Source organism: Meriones unguiculatus, chromosome 4, assembly GCF_030254825.1.
Source record: "Meriones unguiculatus strain TT.TT164.6M chromosome 4, Bangor_MerUng_6.1, whole genome shotgun sequence".
Classification (NCBI taxonomy): Eukaryota; Metazoa; Chordata; class Mammalia; order Rodentia; family Muridae; genus Meriones; species Meriones unguiculatus.
The window spans coordinates 126,812,386-126,839,090 of NC_083352.1; the positions used below are offsets into that span (position 1 = coordinate 126,812,386).

Below are 26,705 nucleotides of genomic sequence, written 5' to 3' on the forward strand. Positions count from 1 at the left end.
TCTAGCTGCAGCTGTGGCTGGAACCGTGTGCTGCCTCCCTCCACCTCCACCTCCAGCTCCGTCCTGTTTACTGAGTCCCACACACTTAATTTTGTTTGTTTATTGTTATTGGGGATTGAACTCACTGCCTGGTGCATGCTAGGCAAAGGTTCTGTGGCTGAGCTTCAGCCTTCCTCCCTTCCCTGGCTTCTGCCCCTCCATTACTTTTAGCTTGACAAGGCTTTTAGTCCCAGTACTGCAGGACAGAGGCGGGTGCATCTATCCCTGTGAGTTCCAAGCAAACCAGAGCTACATCGTCAAACACGCCACCCTCCTGCCTCAGGCTTCTGAGTAACAGGTTCTAGGTATGCATCACACCCACTTTTGCATACACGAACTTACTAGTGGTCACAGCAGCCATATGAAGTGAGCTCCATTCCAAATCCATTTTATAGAGAACGGAACAAAAGCTCTGCTTTTTTTGGTTGTTTTTGGCTTTGGTTTTTACAGAGCCACGCCCCCAATCAGACGGAGCGCGAAGTGGCTTTTCTGAGCAGAGCTGGGTGCACCTTTGAAAGGGTCGCTTTGGAGGGAAGGTTCCCAGGATGCAGAGCGTGAGGCTTCTAGCCCAGGTCTTTAGGGCCTTAGCAGGGTGGGAGCGCGATTCGTTCGTCTTTTAACCCGGAAATCTCATTCCCATTTCTTGTATGGAGAAATAGGTGCAAAGTACTACCGTAAGGAGAGTCAGCGGCTCCGGGTGCTACTTCAGGGGGCTGAGCTAGGGGGTGGGGGGTGCGGAATGTGACCCGCGGGCGGAGCGAGCTCGGCGACAGGGGCGGGTCGCGGATGGTGCAATCCGGTGTCGCCCGGCGTCAGCATCAGATTAGCTCAGGTTTACATCAGCCGGGCGGGGATGGGAGCCTGCCTCCCCGGGCCGCGCTCTGCAGCAGCGGAAGCGGCTGCCGCTGAGGACGCGGACGCTGGGTCTGGCCTGAGCGTGCTCCGGACTCCGCAATCTGCTCAGCGAGGGGGGCCGCGGTCCACGTGCGCGGGCGCTGGCGGCTCCGAGACCCGAGAGGAACCCCAAGACAAGGTACCCGTGGGGAGCTGCGAAGAGAGGCTAGACTCCCCGAGCCTAGCCAGACTGAGGGGCATTGGGAGTCCCGACGTATTCATACTGCCTCTCTCTCTCTCTCTCTCTGTCTGTCTCTGTCTCTCTATCTCTGTCTCTCTTTGACACACACTTTCGCTCGCTCTCACGCTCACGCTCTCACTTTTCCGCTCCTTTGCTCCGCCGTTTGGGGGCACCCTGAGCCTGAGCGCTTGCAGCCAGAGCGTGATGCAGCCCAGGCGGGCCCGAAACTCGCCGCTCTCCTGCCTCAGCCTCCCGGGTGTTTGCGGCGCAGAGGTCCATCCCTATTCCCAGCTTCCCTTATTGCATTATTAAGCCTTGCCTTCGTCGCTGCTTCCTTCCTTCTCTAGCAGTCCTTGCATTTGAGAGCGCCGTGCCTAGCGAGCTTCGGAAACCCCAGTGTGACGGTTCTCTGTCCGGAGGGTCCTAGCAGGGAAGACAGCCTGTGCCTCTTCCCTTCCCCTTCTCCCTAGATGCGAGGCGCCCCTCCGGTTGCTGCTGCTGGTGCTTCCTGCAGGAAGAAGCCGTTGGAGTTCGAGGACAACAACGTCGACACGGAGGGTCCAGTCCTAAAACGAGCGAGAGGGAGGCCCGAGCCTGGGCCGCCTCCCAGCCTGCTGCCCCCCAGCCCACCTCCTACCTCAGACTTATCGGCGGCTGTGGCCCCGGCAACCCGGCTGGGGCCCTACGTCCTTTTGGAACGAGAGCAAGGCAACTGCGCGTTTCGGGCCCTGCACTGCCCCTCAGGCACAGAGTACACCTGCAAGGTATGCTCTGTGGGGTCCCCCTCCAGCACCCCAGAGGATTCTAGCTTTGTAGACTATCACTGCATTCCTCAAAAGACAGACTTCATACGCCCTGCACGATCTGCACTTGCTGTGGCCGAAAAACAGACCCAGACAAGGTGCGGTGGCACACGCCTGTAATCTCAGCACTGGGGAGGCTGAGACAGGAAGGTTGCCCCGGGTTTCGGGCAAGCCTGGGGTACATACTGAGAACTTGTCTCAAAACCAAAACAAATCTAGACCGATGCTACTGCTGTCCAACTGACAATCTAGTGAGAGGCATGGACAGAAAAGAAAGAGGTGAGCATGGGGCGGGGTAGAGATATAGCTCAGTTGGTGAGCCCCGGAATCCAAATCCACGGCTGGGTGGGTGAGGACAGGAGAGCCGAGGCAAGGGGAGGGGAGAGGTGGGGACTTGTACACTTGTGATCCTGCATTGGGAAGGTGGAGACAGGCAGACCTCTGGAGCACACTGGTTGGCCAGCTAGCCTCTTCAGTGAGCTAGTTCTGAGGTCAGTGAAAGGTTTTATCTCAGGGAGAGAGAAGGAAGGGGCAGGGCAGGGGAGATGGTTCAGTGATTATGAGTGCTTGTAACTCTTGCAGAGACCCAAGTTCTGTTCCCAGAATTCACTTTGAGGCAGCTCACAAACACAAATATAACTACAGCTCTGGGGATATCCAGGGCTTTGGCCTCCTCAGGCATTGGCACTCATGTGCACATACCCATACACATAAGACAGACAGACACACACATACGATTAAAAATAAATCTTAAGAAAAAAATTGGATGGCAACTGAGGAATGACACTTGAGGGTCTCCTCTGGCCAGCACAGGCACACACTGGAAGAGAACAGGCAATTGTGAGCATTAGGAAAATAAAGCTGCTGTCAGTGGGGAGGGAGAAGCAAAGTGAGAAGGAGGCAGACAGGTAGGGACACAGGGGAACAGGAGGAAGTCTGGGAGGGCCTCGCAGATGCTGAAAGGCATGTGAGGAGTTGAAGGAGGCCTGGGCAGGAGCGTCCAAAGGCAGCGTGTCCTGGCTGCAGGTACAGGAGGCACAAAGGGTCCACCGTAGTGATACACACCTTTAATTGCAGCGCTTGAGAGGCAGAGGCAAGTGTATCTTTGTGAGTTTGAGGCCAGGCTGACCTACATAGTGAGTTCCAGGACGGCCAGGGAGACACAGAGAAACCTTGTCTCAGAAAGCTCACTCCCCCCCACCCCCAAATAAAAATGTGCAAAGAAACCAGGGCAGGACCAACTAAGCTTTAGGGGAGGAAGAAAGAGCAGGCTGTGTTTGTATTTATTTATTTTTGATCACATGCTTCACATTTTACAGCATGCAGGAGTTTAAAGTCAAAGGCAACAAAGTGGCATATCAGCTCTGCCACTGGTTTGGCTTCTAACAAGTCACCTCCCTTTTCTGAACTTTCCTTTCATTCTCTGTAGTACTGGACCTACCTTCCAGGTGTGTGCGTAATGCCCACAAACTCTGAGCACATTTCCCAGCTGCCTCAGCACCCTCCTGTATGGCTCTCTGCCTCCTCATTCTGACCACCCTAATCTTTGCTTGCCCTTTGTCAGCGGGTTGAGGTCTCCATTGCCTCAGGACCTTTGCACTGCTTATGCCCTGAACATAGGGAAGCTTTTCCCATGAGTATCTTTGGACCATTCAGGTCACTTCTCCTGAGTCAGATGTGTCCACACTTTTTTTTTTTTTCTGAGTCATAGTTTTACTATTCAGCTCTGGCTAGCCTGGAACTTATTCTGTGTAGACCAGGCTGACTACAAACTCACAGAGATCCACCTGGCTCTGCCTCCTGAGTGTGCTACAGTGGCCTGCCTGCATTTTCTAAAATAGGTGTTTCCTTCTAGCCTGGGTTTGAGCTCCAAGACTGCAATGTAACATATTCTGATTTCTAGCAACTTTCTTTCTTTTTCACTTTCTATTTTCCCTCTTGGTTTTTCAAGACAAGGTTTCTCTATGTAGCCTTGGCTGTCCTGGAACTCACTTTGTAGATGAGGCTGGCCTCGGACTCTCAGAGATCTGTCTGCCTCTGCCTCCCCTCCAGCAACTTATTCCTTTGGAATACATGGTTTGCTTGCTTGCTTGTGCTGTACTGTGGACACCAAGCGAACAGGGGCAATGGCTGTGAGTCCAGATAACCAAGCTGGGGCAGCAGGCAGGCTTTCAAGCTGGGTATGTGCCAGCAGGGGGCTATGGTGGCAGTCTGCCTCCAGAAGGGTTTTTCTGTTCAGGTTACACCCTGATTTCAACTCTCTGAGGCATAAGGTCACACAGTGGGCAGCTTAGGGCAGAGATGGGCGCATAGGCTCTAGTCCCAAATGTGCTGCTTGTGGCCCTGGGGCCTCCTGACCTGTGACTTTCAGAGAGTCAGCTGATGCCAGGCTACGAATGACTTCCCAAGCAAGGCCCACTGTGGGTCGCTCACAGGGTGTCTAACAGGTGGGCTGTCCCCTTTTGCTAGGCCAGCCTGGCTTCCCAGGTCCCTAGCTGTGCTTACTCATGGCTCTGTCCCCAGGTGTACCCTGCCAGCGATGCCCAGTCGGTGCTGGCACCCTATGCACGACTGCCCACCCACCAGCATGTGGCCCGTCCCACAGACGTTCTGCTTGGCTCTCAGTTCCTCTACACCTTCTTCACAAAGACCCATGGCGATTTGCACAGCTTGGTGCGCCGCCGCCGCGGTGTCCCTGAGCCCGAGGCCGTTGCGCTCTTCCGGCAGATGGCTACTGCGGTGGCACACTGCCACCAGCATGGGCTTGTCTTGCGAGACCTCAAGCTGCGTCGATTTGTCTTCAGCAACTGTGAGAGGTGAGTGTGACCCTAGAAGCACATTTGAGAGGTGGGGAAACTGAGGTCCACAAGAGCAGAGTAACTTAGGAAGAGCTATGGTACAGCTCAGTGGGATAGCATGTGCTTAGCATGTGCAAAGCTCTGAGTTCCATCCTCAGTAGCAAAAGAAAGGCAGGGAAAGAAATCCTCAGAGCACACACCTTTAAATCCTGGCAGAGTCAGAGGCAGAGGCAGGGGGAATCTCTGTGGGTTTGAGGCCAGCCTGATCTACACAGTGAGTTCCAGGATAGCCAGGGCTATGTAGAGAAACCCTGACTCATCAAAGCCAAAACCAAACCAAACAAAAAACTAAGACACTGAGGCTCACTGAGCATGCTTGCCCACACTGTAATCCCAGCCCTCAGGAGGCTAAGGCAATAGTAAGTTAGAAGGCAGCCTGGACAATGGAGTGAAATCTCATCTCCCAACCCCCCCCCCAATTAAAAAACGAACAAAAGACAGTGACTGGAGAGATGGCTTAGTGCTGCTTTTCTAGAGGACCTGAATCTTTCTGTCCGTGACCCAGGACAAAGCTGGTGCTTGAGAACCTGGAGGATGCCTGTGTGGTGACTGGACCAGATGACTCTCTGTGGGACAAGCATGCATGCCCTGCCTACGTGGGACCAGAGATACTCAGCTCCCGGCCATCCTACTCCGGCAAAGCAGCTGATGTCTGGAGCCTGGGCGTGGCACTCTTCACCATGCTGGCTGGCCACTACCCTTTCCAGGACTCTGAGCCAGCCCTGCTCTTTGGCAAGATCCGTAGAGGGACCTTTGCCCTGCCAGAGGGCCTGTCAGCCCCAGCTCGCTGCCTGATCCGATGTCTTCTCCGGAAGGAGCCTTTAGAGCGGCTAGTGGCCCCCAGCATTCTGCTCCATCCCTGGTTGAGGGAGGATCACAGCCACGTCTCTCCTCCTCAGTCTGGCCGCTGGGAGACCGACCAGGTGGTCCCAGAAGGCCCAGGGCTGGAGGAGGCTGAGGAAGGGGAGCTAGGACTGTATGGCTAGGCCACCTTACTGGCCCTTTAGCTGTAAGCTGTGAGTTGAGTACAAGCTTTCTCCTGCCTCTTTGGGTCAAGCTAAACCTTAAGTGCCTTTTTGGAGGAAGAAACTGCCAATGTGCCCCAAGCATTCCTGTACTCTCCCACAGTCATTGCAGGGTGATGCTTGCTGGGTGCCAAGTTCTGGGTGCTGGGAACAGCAAACAACGAGGGGGAGAAAAATACCTTGCTGGTCCAGTTGCCACAGTGCCATGAGCTCCCAGGCCAGCACCTGCCGTCAGCCCTCGGTGAGTTGCATACCAGGGTTGGCCTTCTCTGGGCTGGTGCTAGGCTTCTGTTCACAAGACAGTCTCCTTCATTAGTGCCCCAGCTGCCTTCTATCGTGTGCCTTTAAACAAGGGGAACATCTCTGTGCCAAAGACCAAAGTCCTCATTCGCTCTGTGCCTCAGGACCACAAGTCAGGCCAGGAGGAGATTGTGCTGCTGGGCTGTGGCCTCGAGGCAGAACCTGCTTGAAGACCTAGCCCAGGATTTAAGCCAAAAGGATGAGACTCCACAAGCGAGGCGCCTGACTCACAGAATGGTGTGGAATGAGGATCTAGTTCACACTGGTAGCCTTCAACTGGAGCACCACGGTTGGAGGGCAAGGACCAGGCAGGGACCGTCGTCCTGCCATAAAGTCTCAGGCCCTGTTCTGGGGACTCTTCATACCGGTATGATGGCTCTTGTTTGGCTGTGTATGTGTTTTCACTGTGTGCCTAATAAAAGAGCTGTGTAGTTCTGTATGTCAGAGAGTTTCACCTCCTAACATCCTTGGCGACCTTCCCTACCTTCAACACAGCTATGAAAGCCAGATCATGTCAGTGCCTACCAAGTGGCCTGTGAGAAGACTCTCTCACTGATGTTCCTGTATGTGCTATTTCTTCTAGAGACCTTGGGGTCTCAGGTGGGAGATTTCCAAGCTGCCGGCTGGGGTGTAGCTTTGGGTGTAAGCAGAACACCTAACAAACTCCAGGTTCTGGGTTCCATCTTCAGCCCAAAGGGGTGTCAGCTTAGCCAGGAAGGAACATACTTTGCATAAAGACAGTCAGTGAACAGGGTGGTTTCAGGGCAGGCCAATCTGGCTCTCCAAGCTGTTGGCAGGATGCCTGCTTTCTTGACTCTTCAGACCCTGGCTGTTTTCCATGAAGACAGCTGATACATGTGTCACATCACACAAAGAAAAGGGCATTGTGGTACTTAAGAACTCAGCACTTGAGCCAGGCTGCCCCAAATTCAATCTTCCAGGACATGCCAGCTGTTGAACCCTCGACAAATTTCTTAACCATTTCTTAACCTCAGGCTGTTAAAGGCTCTGGAAAGGCAGAGAATAGGACTCAACCCATGAGACACCAATGAGTCCCTTTTCTTTTTTCTATATCGTGTGTGTGTGTGTGTGTGTGTGTGTGTGTGTGTGTGTCGGTGTGCATGCAGAGGCTGGGGATAGAGATCTTGACTCATCCTTAATCACTCTTCCATCTTATTCCTTAAGGACAGTCTCCTCTCTCTCTCTCTCTCTCTCTCTCTCTCTCTCTCTCTCTCTTTCCCTCTCTCTCTCTGTGTCTGTCTCTGTCTCTCATTCTCCCTTTTCCAAAGACAGGGTTTCTCCATGTGGCCTTGGCTGTCCTGGAACTTGCCTTGTAGACCAGGCTGGCCTCAAACTCAAGAGTTCTGCCTCCCGAGTGCTGGGACTGTGTACCACCATGCCTGGCTGAGGAGCGTCTCTCAGTCAAAGCCTATAGCCTTGTCAGCCAGCTTGCTGTGGGGATGCCATCTTTCACTTCCAAGGCATTTGTGTGGGTTCTGGGGATCTGAATGCTGGTCCTCTCATGTGTACAAGTGCTTTAAGCCCTGGGCTGTCTCCCTAGCACCAATAAAGCATTCAGAAAAAGCAGGACCTGTCATCATCACCTTGCAAGAAGCACAGATTGCTGTTTCCACAGCTCCTTCTTGAGAAGCTTCTGGAAAATGTGCCTAATCATTCCCCACATTTCAGAACGGTCCTACGGCTTCTCCCTGGCAATAGCCTGTAGGAAGTATGTGGGCACTGAAAGGTTGCGGCCAGCACCTTCAACAGGCTCTAACCAATCCTGCAGCCTCCTTCGAAGGCTCAGCCATCACGCCATGTGGCGGTCTCTGGGTTTTCAGTGGTAAGGCTGATGCATAGGCCGTGCTTGTCACACAGCCTAGTGTGCAGGGAAGAAAAATGGATTCCGTCTTGATGGGAGGAGCAGAAAATGTACGTATACGAATACACGTGTGTGTATATATACATGTATATTGGAGCCACAAGTAATGTTATGTGCCTATAAATCCAATAAGAGAGACAGGAGGATTGCCGTTAAGTTTGAGGTTTACAGCCAGGCACAGCGGCGCTTGCCTGTAATCTCAGCACTCTGGGAGGCAGAGGCAGGCAGATTTGAATTCGAGGCCAGCCTGGTCTACAGAGTGAGTACAAGCCTGTTATTATTTTAAGAATGATACAGGCTCTTCTAGACCAACTGAGGGAAAAGAGAAAGGCCAGGGTCTGGCAGGATGCGATGTGAGCACATGAGAGGATGAGTTTCTGTTGTCCATCCTGGGGCCCTCTGTATCTGTTAGTCTGTGGGATGAAAGTGAGAGAAAGCATAAAACAAGTGGTGGCTGAAAAGAATTCCCAGCCTTTGTTCGGAAAACAGAACAGTAGTGAACAAGTAAGAGACAAGTCTCCAAGGTGCCCAGGTGGGTTATCTCGACTTCCACGTTTGGATTCAAACTGGAGCAGTGTGGCTTTGGGCAAGTCATAAACATTCCAATACTCTGTTTCCTTAACTGCAAACGGGACAAGTACGGGGTTACCAATTGGTGTGCTGGCGATTTGGTGAGCCTGCAGGCTATGCTCAAGAAGAGGCGGCACCAGCAAGGACGTCTCCTTAGGAGTTCAAGCCACCCTCTGCACCTTCTAGGCCCCACCCTCTAGCTTCTCCCGCTCCCCACCCCAACCCCCCACTCCCAAGCTAAGAGCTGGCTGGAGTTGGTGGTTGGCCAAGGGGCGGTCACTGGCATCTGGACCAAGTGTCCCTGGTCCGCCAGACCATGTGGTGGAGCGTGAGCGCCAGGAACAGTCTAGAAGCCAGACCCAGCTGGCGAGCCTGCAAAGTCTTGGGTGAGGGAACAGTTTCTGTTCGGTCGGCTGCACTTCCGGGGCTGCTACTTTCACTTCCGGGGACGCTGCCCGCATTGTTTTCCGGGTAGCGCGAGCCGCTGGGCTAGGGTTCCGGACGGTGGGGCGCCGGCGCGGACTAGCCTTCCTCCGTCTCGCGCTTGTGGGTCGTGGTTGCCCATCGCCTACTGCAGGCCTAGCCCGAGGCCTCCTTCGCTTTCTGTGTCCCTCGCGGGGCCTCGCCGGTTCCCAATGCCGGGCCTTGGGCCCTGGGCAGTGTGATGCTGCCTGAGTGCGACCCAGGACACCGCTTGGGCCACGCGCGAGGCTGGCTAGAGCGGAATCGCTCGCTGCTGTCTTCCCGCTCCCTCCCAGGCGACCCCAAGGTAGCGTTTCCCGGGAGCAGCAGCCCTTTCTGAGGGGATGGGCGCAGCCAGGCCAGATGGACGACAAGACCAAGAAAGGTGGGCACCGACTGGAGCTTGTGGAAGTGGACTCTAGGCCGGGTCTGTGCAGAAATTGTTGGGATTCAGACGCGGGACAAGCGGCTGAGGTTCCTGTTTAACCATACGGACCTGGCCTCCAGGTTCTCCCAGCATCTCTCAGTTACAGGGCATGGCTGGCATACCCCGCCCTCTAGCCGGGGAATGGGCTTCCTCTCCCTCAGAGGCTCATCACCAAACCAGACATTTTGGGCCCTTCTCTCTCTCTGCATTTCCTCTCCCCTCTCTCTTCCCCACCTCCTTTTTTGTCTCCTTCGGCATGGCGATTTTACTGACCCTCTCCTGCGCAGTCGGTGAAACCGCCTAAGAGCTGACTGCAACAAGCCTGCCTATGTACTACAATTTGGCTCGTTTCGTTGGTGGAGGGAATACGTATCAGAAATAGGGGTCAGAGACTCAGTGAACACAGAGCATAGACCCTAGAGCACCTGGTAGGAAACAAACGTCAGTTGGCCAGAGTAGGACAGGAGGGAACATACATCCCTCTCTCTTTCACCCTTCTACCCAGATTTGAGGGAACACCGGTAGAGCTACTGACCTGTTTGCAGGACAGCCCAGCCCTCCTAATAGAACCAAGCCCAGAGCTCTGGACTGCCTTTAATGACCTCTCATTTCCTTGCATTCACTCCCACCAGCCTCTTCTGTTCTGTCTCCTACTGGGAATTGAACCTGGGGCTTCAATGTGTGCTATTCAAGTGTTCTATCACTGAGCTATGCCTGCAGTCCTTGACTTTTCTGTTCTGATCCAACCACTTTTTGCCCAAGGCCTTTGCCCACTTGCTGGCCTCTTGGACAGTTTTCCTTATTTGATATTGGAGTGGCAGCAACCCTTCATTCAGGCCTCAGTTTCCCTTAACTCCTAGAGGTCTCCCCTGACCTCCTTATTCAATTATTGCCAGAATGGACTATATCTGATTTTCTTGTCAAACTTTAACATTTTCCATTTTCTTGTTGAACTTAGAAGTTTATAGGAAGGGTGCTATTTGCCTTAACCACTCATAGAGTCTACATTCTAGACCAGTAGGTGCCATACAGTTAAAAAAAAAAAAAAAAAAAAAGCAAGCAAGAAAACAAATGCTTGTCAGATACATGAAGGGAGTATGGAGGACTCTGAACATGAAAGGAAAAGGGCACCCCAGTGAGCCCAGGGTGAAGAGGACTGGAAAAGCACACTCCACACCCCTCTAAAAAAAGAAAAATTTAAAATAGCAGATGTAGAAGATACAGGAACTCACTAGGGAAAGAGGACATGGATGCACCCAGGGTCGCCTCTCTAGCCTCCGCACTTAAACTGGTGCTAACCTGCTTGTTCTGTGCTGACCTTCAGCAGAGGAGATGGCCCTGAGCCTTGCCCGGGCAGTGGCTGGCGGAGATGAGCAGGCTGCTATCAAGTATGCCACCTGGCTGGCAGAGCAGCGGGTACCCCTCAGGGTGCAAGTAAAACCGGAGGTCTCCCCAACACAGGACATCAGGTGAGTGTGTCTCACACTAAAGGGGGGGCCTCCTGAACCTTTGTGGACTGGTTATCCTTTTTTCCTTGCAGTGCTGGGGGCAGAACCTAGGGCCTCACTGTCAGGTTCTCTTGTGGGAGGTTGAGCTTGAAGCTCTTGGTCGCTAATCAACTGCGAGCTATGGGGTAGGCTGCTTCCTGTGCTGGGGTTCAGTTTTTAAAGGGGACCCTGTACAGTGGGTGTCATCTTGCATTGGGGCCATGCAAATCCTCCCTTTATTATTCCAGTTTTAGTGTCTGCTGCCAAAGCCAGCACAGGATTTATTTTCTTGAATGTGTTGAAGTCAGACTCTGAGGAGACAGTTCTCTCCTTCCCTCCACAGGATCTGGGGAGGAACTCAGGGCAGCAGGCTTACGCAGCAAGCGCTTTCACACTGAGCCATCCCTCCTTACTTTACTTTTCTGTTTTAATTTACCTTTTGTTTTTAGAGACCAAGTTACTCTGTAGTCCAAGTAAGGCCTGTAAATCACTGTGTGGGCTAGCCTTCAACTCAAGACAGTTTTGTCTTGGAAGTATTGGAATTACAGGTATAAACTACCAAATTTGGTACTATAGTAACATTTACCCCTCTTTGGGTCTGAACATGTGTTGCCTCTATGGCAGTGGTTCTCAACTTTCCTGATGCTGTGACCTTTTAATACAGTTCCTCATGTTGTGGTGACCCCCAAATATTAAATTATGTTTATTGCTGCTTCGTAACTGTAATTTTGCTTCTGTTATGAATCATAATGTAAAGAAATATCTGTGTTTTCCAATGGTCTTAGGCAAACCCTATGAAAAAGTCATTCAGTCCCCCCAGGGCTTGTGAGCCCCAGGCTGAGAACCACTGCTCTTTGGGCTTCATGGTGTTGTTATTATGGAATCGCTTCTATGGAATGAGCAAAGCATGTTTAAAGTATGTGTACTTTTATGTTTCCAAACTCCTAAGATAATTTGACCGTTTAGAGTCTGGTCTTAGCTGGGTGTGGTAATGCATACCTGTAATCCCAACACTTAGGTGGTAGAGGCAGGAGGGTAAGAAGTTTCAGAGCCAACCCGAGTACACAAAACTATATCTTCACAAGAACCGAAACAACAAAACCCCTTTCCTATGAAAACATGGACAGAAAACTTTGAATCTTTGTATGTCTGCTTATTTCTGCTTTTTTTTTGTTTTGTTTTGTTTTTACTGATGATTGGGTGTCAGAATCATTTTTCTACCCCAGGCATTACAGGCACATACCTGTAATCCCAGCATTCAAGAGGCAGAGACAGGTGAATCTCTCAGTTAGAGGTGAGCCTGTTCCACATGGTCCATTAGACCAGCCAGTGCTAAATAATGAGCCCTGAGTCTAAAAAAGAAAAGCAAAAGTATTTTTTGGAAGAGTTTCTTGGGTACTTCCTGGAGTATTTTTCAGACTAGGGGCTGCTGAGACAGGGCTTGTTATGTAGGCCAGGCTGGCTTGGGACCTGGAGCTACCCTTTGCAGAACTCCGCTTCCTGAGTCCTGGCCTCATGGGCGTGTCTGCCTGGCCGCCTTTGCCCTGTGGTGCACTGTTTCCCATGGCTCTCCAAGGTCTTAGATGGCTGGACTGTGCTCCCATGCTAAGAGGTTATCTGCTTTTCTCTGGGGTCAGTTCAGCCTTTGATTTGCATTCTTATTTTTTCTTGCTTTTTGATCTTTCAACAATGTTTCAGGAGCCAGGCATGGTGGCATGTATCTGTGACGCTAGCTGGCACTTAGAAGGCTGAGGCAGGAGAATGATGAGTGCCAGGCTAGTGTAGGCTGCATACAAACAAACAAACAAACAAACGAAAAGAACAAAATAAAATAAGCTTGCAGGTCCTTGAGAAAAGCGAAGCTTGTGTCCTAGAGTAAGAACATGTGGCCTCCATGGTGGAGTGCTTGTCTGGGCATGTGAGACTCTTGGTTCAATACCCAGCACTGAATACAAAGTCCGGCATCATTGGGAGTGATAGTTTGGACTTAAGTCAATGTGGCAGTTATTGATTATTCCTGCAGTGTGGCTGCCACAGTATATTTAAGGCTAGAAAAGGATGTGGCAGGGCCTGCCTCAGGCTGCTGGAAAGGATTAAGTGGGTTAAACGATTAAGTGCCACTAGTATCACAGGTGTGTGCTCAACACCAGATGCTGCTCATTTGGCAGAAGAGAGGAACAGATGGAGCCAAGGCAGACCAAATTCCAACTTGAGGACGATGGAAGCAAAGGGCCAGAAATTCAAGGGCATCTTCAGTTTCATAGGGTTAGGGAGTTCAAGGCCAGCCTAACCAACATGAGACCCTGTTTTAAACCAAAAGAATCTCCACCTCCCCCACTCCGCACCCCCTCAAATTGCCAGGCTTGGTGACAGCTTCTTGGGTGCTAAAACAGATAGATGGCAAGTTCAGGGTTGGCCTTGGCAATTTACCAACCCTGTTTCAAAATGAAAATAAAGGGCTGGGACACACACAGCTCAGCTGTAGAAAGCTCGCCTTGTGCAAGGCTCTGAGTTTAATCCCCAGTACCAGTGTTCCTTATGCCCTAAAACTAATTTGAGCCAGGTAAGGGCTTAGGCAGTGCTTCCTGTTGGAAGGGTACATACAGAGCCGGGAATCCAGGGAGACCGTCCCCAGGTCGGCTGTCTACACAGCTTGTTCTGGTTTCTATTGTAGTAAACACCATGACCAAAAGCAGCTTGGGGAGGAAAGGTGTTCGTACATCCCAGCCTATGTTCTATCACTGAGGAAAGTCAAGTCAGGAACTCAAGTAGGAACCCAGAGACAGGACCTGAAGTAGAGACTATGGAAGAATGCTGCCTACTGGCGTGCGCTCCATGGCCTGCTCACATTGCTTTTGAATACAGCCCAGGAGCGCTTGCCCAGAGCTGTCCTGCCCACAGCCCCTGAAGGGTTGACTCAGCAGTTAAGCGTGCTTGCTACTTTTGTGGAAGACCCAGGGTGCATTGGTTCTCAGTGCCTGCATGGTGCTCACTGCGCTGTAATTGGTTCCAGGAAGTCTGACATCTTCTTTTGACTTGCACATACGCCAGGCATGTAAGCAGTGTCCATATGTACATGCAGGCAAACACTCACACACATGGAGGAAGATAACTAGTTTCAGAAACTGATTTTTAAAAATGAAAGAAGATGCCCTACAGGCTTGCCTATAGGCCAATTTGATGGAAGCATTTTTTAATTGATATTTCACTTCTAACATGTATATGTTCATGAAACCTAACCAGCACACAGCGTCTGCACACACGCGCAGCCTTGCCCACATCCTTGCCCACCCTGTTTCCCCAGGCTCTGTGTGAGCGTGGAGGACGCTCACATGCACACCGTCACCATCTGGCTCACAGTGCGCCCTGATATGACAGTGGCCTCCCTCAAGGACATGGTGAGTAAGCGGCTGCTGTCTCCTGTCTGTTCTCCCCACCCTCTCTGCATGTATCCCCACCCCATATGTTGTTGTCAGACACCTGACAGAAACAACTTGGGGACAGGCTTGTTTTGGCTCACAGTTCAGAGGATACAGTGCGTCCTGGGAGGAAGGGGCTTGCTTGAGACAGCTCAGGGTCTGGAGCTTGCAGCTGTGGCTTTTTTTTTTCCTTCTGTCCTACCCTTAACATTTTTAAGGGTTATTTAGTTTTCCTTATGTGTGAATATTTCCCTGCCTGTGTGTATTGTTCCATGTGTGTGCCTGTTTGATGTACTGGAACTGCGGTTGTGGGTATGCTGGAAATTGAACTCAGGTCCTTTTCAGGGACAAGTACTCTGAATCACTAGCCATTTCCCCAGCCCTCCACTCTCTCTTGTAAATATAGGGTTTCACTAAGAAACCCTGAGTGACCCGGAACTCACTTTATAGACCAAGCTGGTCTCAAGTGTAGAGAGATCCATGTGCCTCTGCGTCCTGAGTTCTGGGCTTAGGTGGGCACCTGCCACCGTGCTTGACTTCAGTTGTGGCTTTTCATATGGCCAAGGAGCACAGAACTGGGGCAAAATCAGAGCAGACTCAAACCTTCAAGGCCAGCCTTCAGTGGCCCACCTGTGCCAGCCAGGCCCCCAAACAACAGTTCCAGAGCCTCAGAAAACAGTGCCCCCAGCTGGGATCAAGTGCTCAAACTATAACCTACCCCCCCCCAAGGTATTTCTGGACTATGGCTTTCCACCCAGCCTGCAGCAGTGGGTGGTTGGACAGAGGCTGGCACGAGACCAGGAGACCCTGCATTCTCACGGCATTCGACGGAATGGAGACAGTGCCTATCTCTACCTGCTGTCGGCCCGCAACACCTCACTCAACCCTCAGGAGCTGCAGCGGCAGCGGCAGCTGCGGATGTTGGAAGGTGACGTCCTCTCTCTCAGGGGTGTGCTGGAGGGCCCTCCCCATGGAAGTGGATGTCAGGGTGGGGGGAGCTTTCTGTAGAACGCTTGAGCATGGCTGGCATGAAGAGAGGGGCTGATCAGTCCTGGCCTGCATTTGCTAGCCGTGTGACCTTGGGCAAGCTCATTCCTGTTTCTGTCCCTTAGCTTTCTGTGTTTCTATTTGTGTATGTTGGTAATATAACTAGGGTGTAGTATGGCTGCCTTTACTGCAGTATTTTAGACCTGTAGAAAAGTTGCACAGTTGTGTAGAGAAACGTTCTCCTTCTTTGTTTTGTTTTATTTTTTGGTTTTTCGAGACAGGATTTCTCTGTGTAGCCCTGGCTGTCCAGGAGCTCTCTCTATAGACCAGGCTGCCCTTGAAGTCAGAGATCTGCCTGCCTCTGCTTCCTGAGTGCTGGGATTAAAGGCCCTGCAAACGCTGTCCTAGCTATTGTTTTGTTATGTTTTTTTGTTCATCGTCCTTTTGCCTCTGGGTGCAGACTCTTAGGAAACATTTTAAAAGTAACTGTAAGTGGGATCGCCTAGCACTGAAGACTTGCATAGTGTTTTTAAATAGAAAAGCTGTTTTCTTTGTTCCCCTGAACAACTTTCTAATGCAGGAAATTAACATCAATGTACTGCATTCTTTTTTTTTTTTTTTTTTTTTTTAATTTTAAAAATTACATTTATTGGGCTGGGCCTAGTGGCACACACCTTTAATTCTAGCACTTGGGAGACAGAGGCAAGCAGTTCCCTGAGCTTGAGGCCAGCCTGATCTACATAATGAGTTCCAGGACAGCCAGAACTATATCAGAAACTCTGTCTTGAAAAAATAAAACAACCCCCTCACAAAGTAAGTAAATAATGTAAACATTACATGTATTCATGCATGTACGTAGCCATACCTGTGCCATAGTCAGGTCTCTTTCCACCATGTGGTCCAGGGGCTCACACTCAGGTCAGCAGGCTTGGTGGCAAGTGTCTTTGCCCACTGAACCCTCTCTGGCTTGACTCTGACACAGTGCTGTCAGTCCCATTTGGGTTTTTGCCAGTTGTCCAGTTAGTGTCCCTGGTGGCAAAAGACACAACATTCAGCTGCCACATCTCAGACCCTGCCAGCCCTGATCCCCTCCAATCCCTGGTTATTGTGCTGACTGAAGATGTTCAGGCCTCTTTCTTCTCGGTGGGCATTTCTGCATGATGGAGTTAGCGTTTGGCAGCACCTCCTCTCAAACGGGATGGTGGTTAAAGGTATGTGGTGGTGACACACACCTTTAATCCCGGCCTTTGCGAGGCAGATCTTTGAGTTCGAGGCCAGGCTGGTCTACAAAGTGATACAAAGTGAGTCCAGGACAACCAGGACTCTGTTAAACAGAGAAACTCTGTCTCAAAAAACCAAAAAAGAAAAAGAAAAGAAAAAAGAAAACAAAAAGCCAGCAACAACAAACAAACAAAAAAGGGAGTGCGGTCATGAAGGTGCAGTTATGGGTGAGGCCTTGGGATATCCTGATACCCACCTTCAGGAGGAGACTAGAAACAGTGCAGAGTTGGGAGATGCCATGATTGGGGTGTACCTGGCTGGCTCAGCATGTGGATACCTGGATATCACACATACTCCTTCTGCAGATTTGGGCTTCAAGGACCTCACCCTGCAGCCACGGGGCCTCTTGGAGCCTGTCTTTCCCAAGCCCAGGGCCCACCAGGAGCCAGGGCAGCCAGATGCAGCACCAGAGTCGCCACCGGTAAGCTGCCTTACTTCATGGGTACCTGTGTCCTGTCTTCCCTGCCCAACCCAGCCATGCTCACAGCTTGTCTCTTCCCAGGTGGGTTGGCAGTGCCCTGGCTGCACTTTCATCAACAAACCCACACGGCCTGGGTGTGAGATGTGCTGTCGTGCAAGGCCTGAGACCTACCAGATACCTGCCTCATACCAGCCTGATGAGGAAGAGCGAGCACGCCTGGCTGGTGAGGAGGAGGCGCTGCGCCAGTACCAGCAGGTGGGCACACAGGTCCGGGGCCAGACACCTGCAGGCTGCTTGAGGAAGGCCTAAGCCAGAAGGGGAACCACCTGCATAGCTGTGCCCCTAGCCACTGCCTCTTCCTCATGAGCACATTGCTGAGCCATAAGCTTGCCCTTGACTGAGCCGTTTCTCTCTGAGGCTGCTGTGTGGCTGAGCCTAGTTCTCTTCGCGTGATGCACAGCTAGGCTCTTCACTTGCCCTGCGTCCTGGCTTTGACGCCTCTTCCCTCATGCATATAAGCAGTCCTGGCTGTGCTGACAGTGCTTCTTCTGTGACTCTGAACTATTCTCAGCCGAAACCTCACCTAGGGCCTGGAGCCTCATCCTGGCTCCTACTGTGTACTCCACCTCCTCCCCTTCCTCTCGTGTGGACTGCCTTCCTAGGCTTCTTGGGAACGACTCTGCTCTCATTCCCCCAGAGTAGTCAGCTCCCACGACAAACACTGACTCCATAGGCGCCCCACTCCAAGAGCATGCTCCTCCCACCTTCTTCCCCTTTGGGTGCAGTGCAGCCAGCCCTACCTTGACCTTGTCCCACGCCTAGCCAAGTCTTACCTGCAGCTTTGCTCTGCCCTAGCTCTGATGCTCCTTTTACCATTCTGCCAGCCCTACCCTGTTTACCCGAGCAGCCCTGCGAACTACTCCCTCTTGTACCCTGAACCTTTTCTCTCTCTACCCCCCTTGTCCCCTCACCTAGCTCCTTAGCTTGCTGTAGCTCACCTGGCCTTCTTGGCCTGCCCATATTCCCAGCCCACTACTGCCTTGCTGGCCCCCTGCTACCCCAGCCTTGTCCCACTTCCTATCTGACCAACTGAGACCCTGACCCATCTGGTGGCCCCGCCCTGCCCGTGTGCCCAGCGGAAACAGCAGCAGCAGGAGGGGAACTACCTGCAGCACGTGCAGCTGGAGCAGAGGAGCCTGGTGCTGAACGCCGAGCCTGCTGAGTGCCCTGTGTGCTACTCAGTGCTGGCACCCGGTGAGGCCGTGGTGCTGCGTGAGTGTCTGCACGCCTTCTGCAGGTGCGGCCCCACTCCTACCCAGCGACAGTGCTTACCAAAGTGCCTGACCTTCCTCCTTATCGCAGTGGATTCCCACAAAACACCGTTTATGCAAGAGGTGTTGTGCTTATGCCTGAAATCCCAGCATTCAGGCGGTAGAGGCAAGAGGATCAGAAGTTCAGGACTAGATTCGGCTGTATAGTGAGTTCAAGGCCAGCCAGGACTACATGAGACCTTGTCTTTAAAATCCAAAGAAAAGGGCATGGGAGGCACAGAGAATTCAAGCATCCATGTTGTCAAGGGCACACAGCTTACAAGAAGCTCAAAAGTGAGACAGGCATTCTGGCTGCAGAGCTGCAGTCCTTCCTCACTACCTGTTACTGCCTGGCATATGAAAAGACATTAGGACCGAGCCCTGACAGCCCATAGCATTCTGTCCTTTAGTGTATGTATTCTTTCCCTTGGGTCTCCTGTGTAGCCCTTCCACCCTTGGGCTGGGAATATTATGTTCATTCACCATAGTGGACCCTGGTGGAGTGCCCCTCTAGCTAATGTTCCCATGTGGAGTCTGTGTTAAGGAATATGGTGCCACATGCTAAGTAACTAGGTTGTAAGCCTTGCTGGGGAGGAGCTGGCAGCCTTTAAGGAAGTCATGCTGGAGCAGAGGCTGGAAAACTGTCTGAAGAGACCAGGGAGCACAGGGATGGCAGCAGTGGTGGGGGAGGGGAGGGGACAAAAGCTCTGAGCATCAGTTGGTCTGGTCCCCTTTGAGTGATACCACTGTAGTGCTGAGAGTGGGCGCTTGCACTGTGTGGAGACAGGACCGAGGAGAGGTTACTGCAGTCACCTGGGCAGGGATGCCAGTGCCCTATACCACAGCAGCAGGGATGGTGGGGTGGATAGAAGTGGGGCCTTGGTGGTGAGTTGAGGGGGATGTGAAGGAAGGGCCCTGGGATCAGGCCCTGCCATCAGAGGGCTGGAGTCCCTGAGGAGGTTGGAATGAGCCTAACTGCCACCCTCCTCTCCCCAGGGAGTGCCTACAGGGCACCATCCGAAACAGCCAGGAGGCGGAGGTATCCTGCCCCTTCATTGACAGCACCTACTCATGCCCCGGCAAGCTGCTGGAGAGGGAGATCCGGGCGGTAAGGCCGGTGGAGGGAAGGCATTCTGCTCCCGGGGAGCTGGCCTTGAGTGGGCAGCAGGCACAGCTCAGGAGCATTGACTCTCTGCATCTCCCAGCAGACATTTTCCAAGTGTTCATTCAGAGTGCAGCTTTGCAGGGAGTAGATGGAGCAGAGCAGAGCTGCAAGGGCTGCAAGGGTAGGATGGGTGGGAGCTGGGCCTCAGCCTGTCTGCACCCTCATGTCAAACACTCAGCCTCTGCCCTGTGTCCTCTGCCGGAAGCACAGGTGGCGGCTGCTAGTGTGTGCAGGCTTGTGCAGCTGCTGTGTCAGCTGCTCACTCCAGGCCTGGTGCCTTCAGGCACTACAGTTTGTGAATTGCAAGGCAGTGCTCCCACTTGGTTGGAGCTGGGGTTTCTGTGCTCCAGAGCTGGTTCCTAGCTTGTCTGCTCAGTGGTATGAGATGAGTCATGATGGCCTTGTCGAAAATAATCACCTACTTCAGTCCCCTCCATACATAGGCTGTGTAGGCCTCACATGGCAGTATTAGTGAGGTTTCAGTGTTCTGAGCACAACTATAAGTGTGCATAGACTGCTTGGCTGTAGTCCTATTAGCCAGTGCAAATTACATGCTCAGGCCCAGATTCCCTCTGGGGGCCAGCATGAGCCATGGGCTGATATCCTGTGGTAATATGGCCATTCAAGGGTTGGCATGGCAGTACACCCCGTCACCTCAGCATTGCTGACACATCAGGATGAAAAGCTTGAGGCCAGCCTGAGCTGTGTAAATAGCAAGGCTGTTTGATTTTATTTTATTTATTTTTGTTTGTTTTTAAAATTGTGTTTTTTAAAATTTTTATTATTAGTTACATTTTATTAACTCTGTATCCCAGCTGTATCCCACTCCCTCATTCCCTCCCAATCCCACCCTCCCTCCCTCATCTCCTCCCTGCCCTTTTCCAAGTCCACTGATAGGGGAAGACCTCTTCCCTTTTCATCTGACCCTGTTTTATCAGGTATTTTCAGGACTGGCTGTAAAGTCCTCCTTTGTGGCCTAGCAGGGCTGCTCCTCCCTTGGAGGGTTGAGGTGTCAAAGAGCCTGCCATTGGGTTCATGTCAGAAATAGTCCCTGTTCCCCTTACTAGAGAAACCCACTAAGGCTGTTTTAATAGTTAAGGGCTAGTAGATAGAGTACTGCCTAGCAAGCACAGTACTGGGTTTGACTGTAGACTTAAAAAAGCAGGATCACAGTGGCCAGGTTCAGACTGGAAACCCCTGGCATGCACAGGTCCCCTTTCTTCCCATCGGTCCTGCCTCCTCTGACCATGTGCCTTCTGCAGTAACAGAATGTTACCAGATGATTCCCAAGTCAAAGGGGCTTTGGTGAGGTGAAGGGGAATTTCGAGTCTATGTTCAGTGTAGCCGTGTTTAACCTTGTCTGAGGGACTTGTCTGAGTGTGTTCGCTCCTGGGTCTTGTTGAAGTATCCTTTTTGTGGTCTGGAGAGCAGGACACTCACTGTCTCCGAGGATTTCTGAGGAGGCTACCCTGCCAAAGGCCATATTCATACCAAGGGCTGCATGCAGAGCACCTGAGAAGCCACCAGATCCTGCCCCAAGCCTCAGGTGTGGCAGTGAGAGGAGGAAGGTGTCAGTAGAGTGGCCAGGTGGTAGTGCTGTTAATAATGGCAGATAATGGAGAGAATAGAAAAAGAGAAAAAGCACCCCCAACTCTGGGCCCCAGACATCCTCCAGTACCATTTTGTCCTGTTTCCTTCTTCCTTGGCAGATGACATTTTGTTTTTTTTTGTTTGTTTGTTTTGTTTTTGAGACAAGGTCTCACTGTGTAGTCTCAGCTGGCTTGACTCACAGATCACCTGACACTGCCTCCTGTGTGCCACACAGCATGTGTGTGGACTTCAGAAAAAAACTGGCTAGAGTCAATTCTGTCTTTCCAACCATGTGGGTCTCAGAGATCACATTCAGCAGGTTTGGCAGTAAACACCCTTGCCTACTGTGTCCACCCTTGCCTACCACGTCACTGGCTGCATTTTGGAGGTAAATGTCTGATTCACACTGGCAGAATGTACCCCTTTATAGGTGTGCCTAGGTGTGCATTGTGAGTTTGATACCTGTAACTTTCTAAGATTCAGAACAAGGCCTGATTCTCTCACTGACTAGCTTTGCTGTTTGCCAGTGGTCCTTAAAAGAGCATTTCAGCTCTCTGTGGCATGCCTTCTTCTGCCTCTCCTTTCTGTTTACCTTTCCTGCAAGGAAGTGTGGCTCCCTAGAATACTGCACTGTTTCTATGTGAAACAGTCTTATGGGGTGTGGAGGCCACCTGAAGATGGTCTAGTCTGGGACGTTGCCGCATTGTTTGTAGAGGGCAGTGGGCCTGGATACTGATTTGTCTTTGAGACAGGTCTTGCTATATAGCACAGGCTGGCAGTGAACTGTCAGTGATCCTGCCTCAGCCTTCAAAGTACTGAGATTTAATGGCTTCCAGGTTCCAGGATTTAACTTTTTTGTCCCCCTATCGCTTGTGTCCATTTCTTCTTGATAAAATTTGAACTGTTGGCTGTTTGTCCACAATGGAAATCCTTAGGTATGCAGTTCTCAGGCATTCATCACTGTCACTTAGCTCAGTAGCCCTCAAGACCACCCATTGTCAGAGGTTTGCCTACTTCCTGCTACAGCCTCCCAGGTACTGGGATGGTAAGCTTGTGCCATCCTAACTGTCTCAGTGGAGATTGGAAGTGCTGGAAGGGCTTTGTGAAGAACGGAGCTTGAGCCATGTGTGGTTCGCCTGGAATGAATGCCAGCCCTTGAAAGTAGAGACGCCAGGAGTTCAAGGCCAGCCTCCATTATATGAAACCCCTTCTCAAAACAAGAAAAAAGAAAAGGGGCAAAAAAAGGAACTTGGGGCAGGGTTGAAGTGTTGGGTTCCCTGAGACCATTTGGTAGAAGGGCATCTGCTGGGTGTTCTGCACTTCCGCAACAAAGCCGTTTATGTGCAGCTCCTGTCGCCTGAGGATTACCAGCGCTTCCTAGACCTGAGTGTGTCCATCGCAGAGAACCGAAGCACCTTGAGCTACCACTGCAAGACCCCCGACTGCAGGGGCTGGTGCTTCTTTGAGGATGATGTCAATGAATTCACCTGTCCTGTGTGCTCCCGTGTCAACTGTCTGCTCTGCAAGGTGCGACAGGGCCCATGTGGCTTCCTTGCATTCATCTAGCTGGGGCTGGCTGTGGCAGCTGCAGGGGCTGCAGTCTGGGCTCACGGGAGAGCTTCCTTAGGGGTTACAGTGCCCATCAGTACCTAAAACAAAGAGTATTTCTATCAGGCTCTTACTGCTGGTCCTGGCTCTACTTCCCTGGATCCTGTGTCTTCTATAAAACAGGTGTCAGCTTTCTAATGCAAGGGCTTTCACTGAGTGCAGGTGGTACTCAGTGCTGGTGGTGGGCCTCTTCTGCCCCTCACAGCTTAAGCCCCTGGGGAATGTCTCACTCAGAGCCCCTTGCCCTGCAGGCCATCCATGAGGGCATGAATTGCAGGGAGTATCAGGACGACTTGGCCCTTCGGGCTCAGAATGATGTGGCTGCCCGGCAGACAACGGAGATGCTGAGGGTAAGGCAGGGTCTTGGCATGAGGAGTTATGTTCGCGATGCTTCTTAGGAAGGACTGAGTTCACATGTTCTTGGAGGCCCAGTCTCCCTCCTGGTGAAACCCCCTTTATAAGGTGTCTTCCTGTAGGGTGTCCTGTGTGGAGCTGCAGGAAGAGTCTGGGTTGGGGAGCCCTCAGGGACAGAGTGGCGGTTCCTCAAGCCGGGCTCTGAAGGAGAGTGTAGGCAGAGGCAAGGCCAGGGCCTCAGTAGCTCCCCCCCTCCCAGGTGATGCTGCAGCAAGGCGAGGCCATGCACTGCCCACAGTGCCGGATTGTGGTACAGAAGAAGGATGGCTGTGACTGGATCCGCTGCACTGTCTGCCACACTGAGATCTGCTGGGTCACCAAGGGGCCACGCTGGGGCCCTGGGGTGAGTCTTACGCACTGGTGAGCTGAGGGTAGTGTGAGTACTGGAGTGGGACTCAAAACCCGAGCATGAACTAAGTTTAATGTACTGTGGACAGCTTACAGGGAAGGATTATTTTACGTTTATTTAATTTTAAGGCAGGGTCCCATTTTGTGGCCTTGGTTGACCTAGAAATCTGTAGACCAGGCTACCCACCAACTTTGTCCCCTACGATTAAAAGTGTGTGCCACCATGCCTGGCTTGATTTTTTTTTTTTTTTAATTGTTTTTCTGCATGTGTGTGTGAAAGAGAGCAGGAGAGGAAAGAACGCAGGAGTGGGATTGTGTGTGTTTGTGCCATGTGATTAATTTGAGGTCAGTGGACATCTTAGTGGAATTAGTGCTCTCCATCTTCATGTGGGTCACTAGTCTTGAGGGGCAAGTACTTTTAATCTGCCAAGCCAGCCCAAGGGAAGATTTCCTTCCTTTCCTTCCTCCCTCCCTCCCTCCCTCCCTCCCTCCCTCCCTCCCTCCCCCCCTTGATTTTTTAAGACAGAGTTTCACTGTGTAGCCCTGGCTATTCTGGAACACACTCTGTAGCCTAGACTGGCCTCGAACTCAGGTCTACCTGCCTCTGTCTCTCAAGTGCTGGGATTAAAGGAATGCACCACCACTGCCTGCCTTTCTCTCTCTCTGGCTCTCATTCTCTTTTCTCTCTCTCTCTCTCTCTCTCTCTCATTCTCTCTTTTCTCTCTCTCTCTCTCTCTCTCTGTGTGTGTGTGTTTGTGTTTGGTTTTCTCTGGACTTGCTTTGTAGACTTGCTTTGTTCCAAGCTGGCCTGGAACTCAGAGAGATCCACTTGCCTCTGCCTCCCCAAGTTCTGAGATTATAGGTATACACTACCACTCTCTGTTCTTTCTTTTTTTAAGACTATCCTTCAGCCAGGCATGTAATCCCAGCACTGGAGGAGGCAGAAGCAGGCAGTGAGTTCAAGGCCAGTCTAGTCTAGTCTACAGAGTGAGTGCAGGACATCCAAGGCTACACAGAGAAACCCTATCTCAAAAAACCAAAACAAAAAGACTCACTCTGTAGCCTGGGCTGGCTTGGAATTTGTGGCAATCCTCCTACATCAGCTTCCTGAGTGCTGGAGATTATAGCACCATGTGTCACCTTGGTGGGCTTGAGGATTAAGAATTTTTTACATTTTAAGTGTTTAAAAGGTTATCAAAAGCCACTCTTTGACAGTGGAGACCCACAGTAAATACTCCTGGAGCCACCCACTGCAGGCTCTTGCTTCCTGCCTGCAGCTGTGCTCATGCTGAGAGGTCAAAACCTTCCAGACGGTGGACCTGGCCTGTGTAGCAAGGCTTGCCTGCTGTTGTGTTTGAGGGGAGAGCAAGTCAGGGCTTGTCTGAAGTTGGGAAGTCCCTTCCTCTCACATATTTGCCACCTTGCAGCTTCAGATTGTCCCCCAATGAAATGAAGACAGAATAAGGGCCTGTGTCAGATCATCTGAAACAAGTACAGGAGAAGTGCTCGGTGTCTGTGTCTCATAGGTTGGGAGTGCTCTGTAGACAGGAGCAGTCAGTATTAGAGCTGTGTTGCTGGAGTCAGAGCTGGCATCATTACTGGTGGTCATAGTCAGGTGGTGCAGAGGAAACTGCACTTTTTTCCTCTGCCTAGGTGCTGGCTCAGAGGGGAGACCATAGAGTTGAGGATGCTGGAGGGGCAGGGATGGGTTGAAAGGCCTTCATGCTGCCTCCCTGAGATTGCTGAGGCTGAGGCTGTTCTTTACAGGAGGGCCTTTGGTAGCCCCTCTGTACCTTCAGATGGGCTCTGCCTTTGGGCTGATGGAGTGACTTGGGGATAAGCCTGTTTTTATCATCCTGATAACCTCTTTTCTGTATCCTTTAGGGCCCAGGGGACACCAGTGGGGGCTGCCGCTGCCGGGTCAATGGAATTCCTTGCCACCCTAGCTGTCAGAACTGCCACTGAGTTGAAGATGGTGGCCCTCATTTGTAGCAGCGAACAAGTAGGGCTAGGACAGAGGCTTTAGCTCTGGTTTGTCTAGCATACCCTGTAAGCTTGGCCCAGGAGAAGTCCCTGAGCTGCGCTGTCAGCCTGCTTGCTGTGCTACAAGAGCCCAGCTGAGCTGGTGCTATGGCAGTCCTATTGCTTGTGTTGCTTCCAGGGGTTGCTGACAGATCTCAGTCTTTGAGCTGGACACCCTACCCTCACTAGCCACCAGCCTTAAACACAGCCTTGGCCGAAGGCCTGGCTGGCTAGGCTCTGGGCCTCCAAGTGACTTTGTTCTCCCCTAGCATGCTCCCTGAGGACTCACAGCCTCACCCTTTGCCTTGCTTTCTGGGCACTTTTGCTGCTATTGCTTTTGAAGGCCTGGCACTTCTTAGGGCTGATGTGAACCCATTCTGGGCCTCAGGGCCCAGGTAGATTTGTTAGTTCCGGAAACATAGCCCATGGGGGATCTGGCTCTGCATTTCCTTCTTTGAGTAAGTGGATTAAAGTGGTTTTCCAGAAAGGGGAGCAGTGTTTTGTTTGAGGGAGCAAACATCCCAATATGGGTTCCACACAGGCAGGAAGATGAGCTCTGAAATCTTGGAACAGCACCTGGAGGTCATCTGTTGGTCCTGGTGGTTGGGGGAATAAGGCTGGCTCAGCTCTGGGACCTCTATAGCAGACCTGGCACCATGATGCCCAACTTGGGTCAAGGGTTGCTTGGGCCAGTATTAGCCCACACTGGTTAAATCTATAGAGGATTTTGAGATTGGAGGGATTCTGGGGAGGGAGGCCAGTGTAGCAGTAGAGACTGGGGGAAAGGCTTGGCTGCTCTCCTCTTCTCTGGGCATCTAAGGTGAGGAGCAGAGTAGTTTCAGGAACTGCTGAAACTGAGCAGGTGGTAGTCCATCTGCCTTAACAGCTGAGGCAAGATGGTAAAGCCTTGATCCGATGTCTTCTGGTGGTTTCCCTCCACCCTGACCCACTCAGCACCTTCTGAGATTGACATGGCAGCTGTCTTCCCATAATGTGACCCACAACAATAAGCACAACACTTGTGGTGGTCAAAGTCTCGCCCCAAATGTTGGGGCATTAAGCTTTTCCAGGGTGAGCATTTTCCAGCCCTTGAAATGTGGAGCCCTGGGTGGACCTATAGCTTTGAGTTGGATCAAGAAGGAACCTGAAAGAGAGAATGAGGGTTCGTCTTGTTTTTAGAGATATAAGGTCTATGTAGTCCAGCTTGTCCTT

The 26,705-nt window shown here is 51.7% G+C and overlaps 2 protein-coding genes across 5 annotated transcripts; both read left to right on the forward strand.

Annotated features, from left to right (window-relative positions):
- The first annotated feature begins 785 nt into the window (after positions 1-785).
- On the forward strand, positions 786-6,539 carry Trib3 (tribbles pseudokinase 3). Its single transcript, XM_021649251.2, has 4 exons — positions 786-1,072; positions 1,585-1,878; positions 4,441-4,733; positions 5,281-6,539. The coding sequence occupies exons 1-4, from the start codon at positions 893-895 to the stop codon at positions 5,759-5,761; spliced, it is 1,248 nt and encodes a 415-aa protein (XP_021504926.1). The 5' UTR covers positions 786-892; the 3' UTR covers positions 5,762-6,539.
- A 2,466-nt stretch (positions 6,540-9,005) lies between these two features.
- Rbck1 (RANBP2-type and C3HC4-type zinc finger containing 1) lies at positions 9,006-25,980 on the forward strand. 4 transcript variants are annotated; one of them, XM_060383082.1, is made up of 12 exons: positions 9,006-9,399; positions 10,769-10,910; positions 14,233-14,326; positions 15,077-15,275; positions 16,921-17,036; positions 17,118-17,291; positions 18,173-18,333; positions 19,343-19,454; positions 22,449-22,628; positions 22,961-23,059; positions 23,323-23,466; positions 25,356-25,980. In XM_060383082.1, exons 1-12 carry the CDS (start codon positions 9,378-9,380, stop codon positions 25,434-25,436), a joined length of 1,524 nt encoding a protein of 507 aa, XP_060239065.1. In that variant the 5' UTR covers positions 9,006-9,377; the 3' UTR covers positions 25,437-25,980. The 4 variants fall into 4 exon arrangements, with proteins under 4 accessions (XP_060239065.1, XP_060239066.1, XP_021504933.1 ...); XM_021649258.2 differs by having other exon boundaries at positions 9,007-9,399; positions 10,766-10,910; XM_021649259.2 differs by having other exon boundaries at positions 9,007-9,321; positions 10,766-10,910.
- The last annotated feature ends 725 nt before the right edge of the window (positions 25,981-26,705 follow it).

Bases quoted from the DNA above. Each gene is read 5' to 3' on its own strand.
- Trib3 (XM_021649251.2), top strand. From the start codon at position 893: ATGGGAGCCTGCCTCCCCGGGCCGCGCTCTGCAGCAGCGGAAGCGGCT. The intron at 1,073-1,584 runs GTACCCGTGGGG...CCTTCTCCCTAG, and splicing joins GAGAGGAACCCCAAGACAAG to ATGCGAGGCGCCCCTCCGGT. The intron at 4,734-5,280 runs GTGAGTGTGACC...TCCGTGACCCAG, and splicing joins GTCTTCAGCAACTGTGAGAG to GACAAAGCTGGTGCTTGAGA.
- Rbck1 (XM_021649258.2), top strand. From the start codon at position 9,378: ATGGACGACAAGACCAAGAAAG. The intron at 14,327-15,076 runs GTGAGTAAGCGG...CCCCCCCCCAAG, and splicing joins TGGCCTCCCTCAAGGACATG to GTATTTCTGGACTATGGCTT. The intron at 17,292-18,172 runs GTGGGCACACAG...CCGTGTGCCCAG, and splicing joins CGCTGCGCCAGTACCAGCAG to CGGAAACAGCAGCAGCAGGA.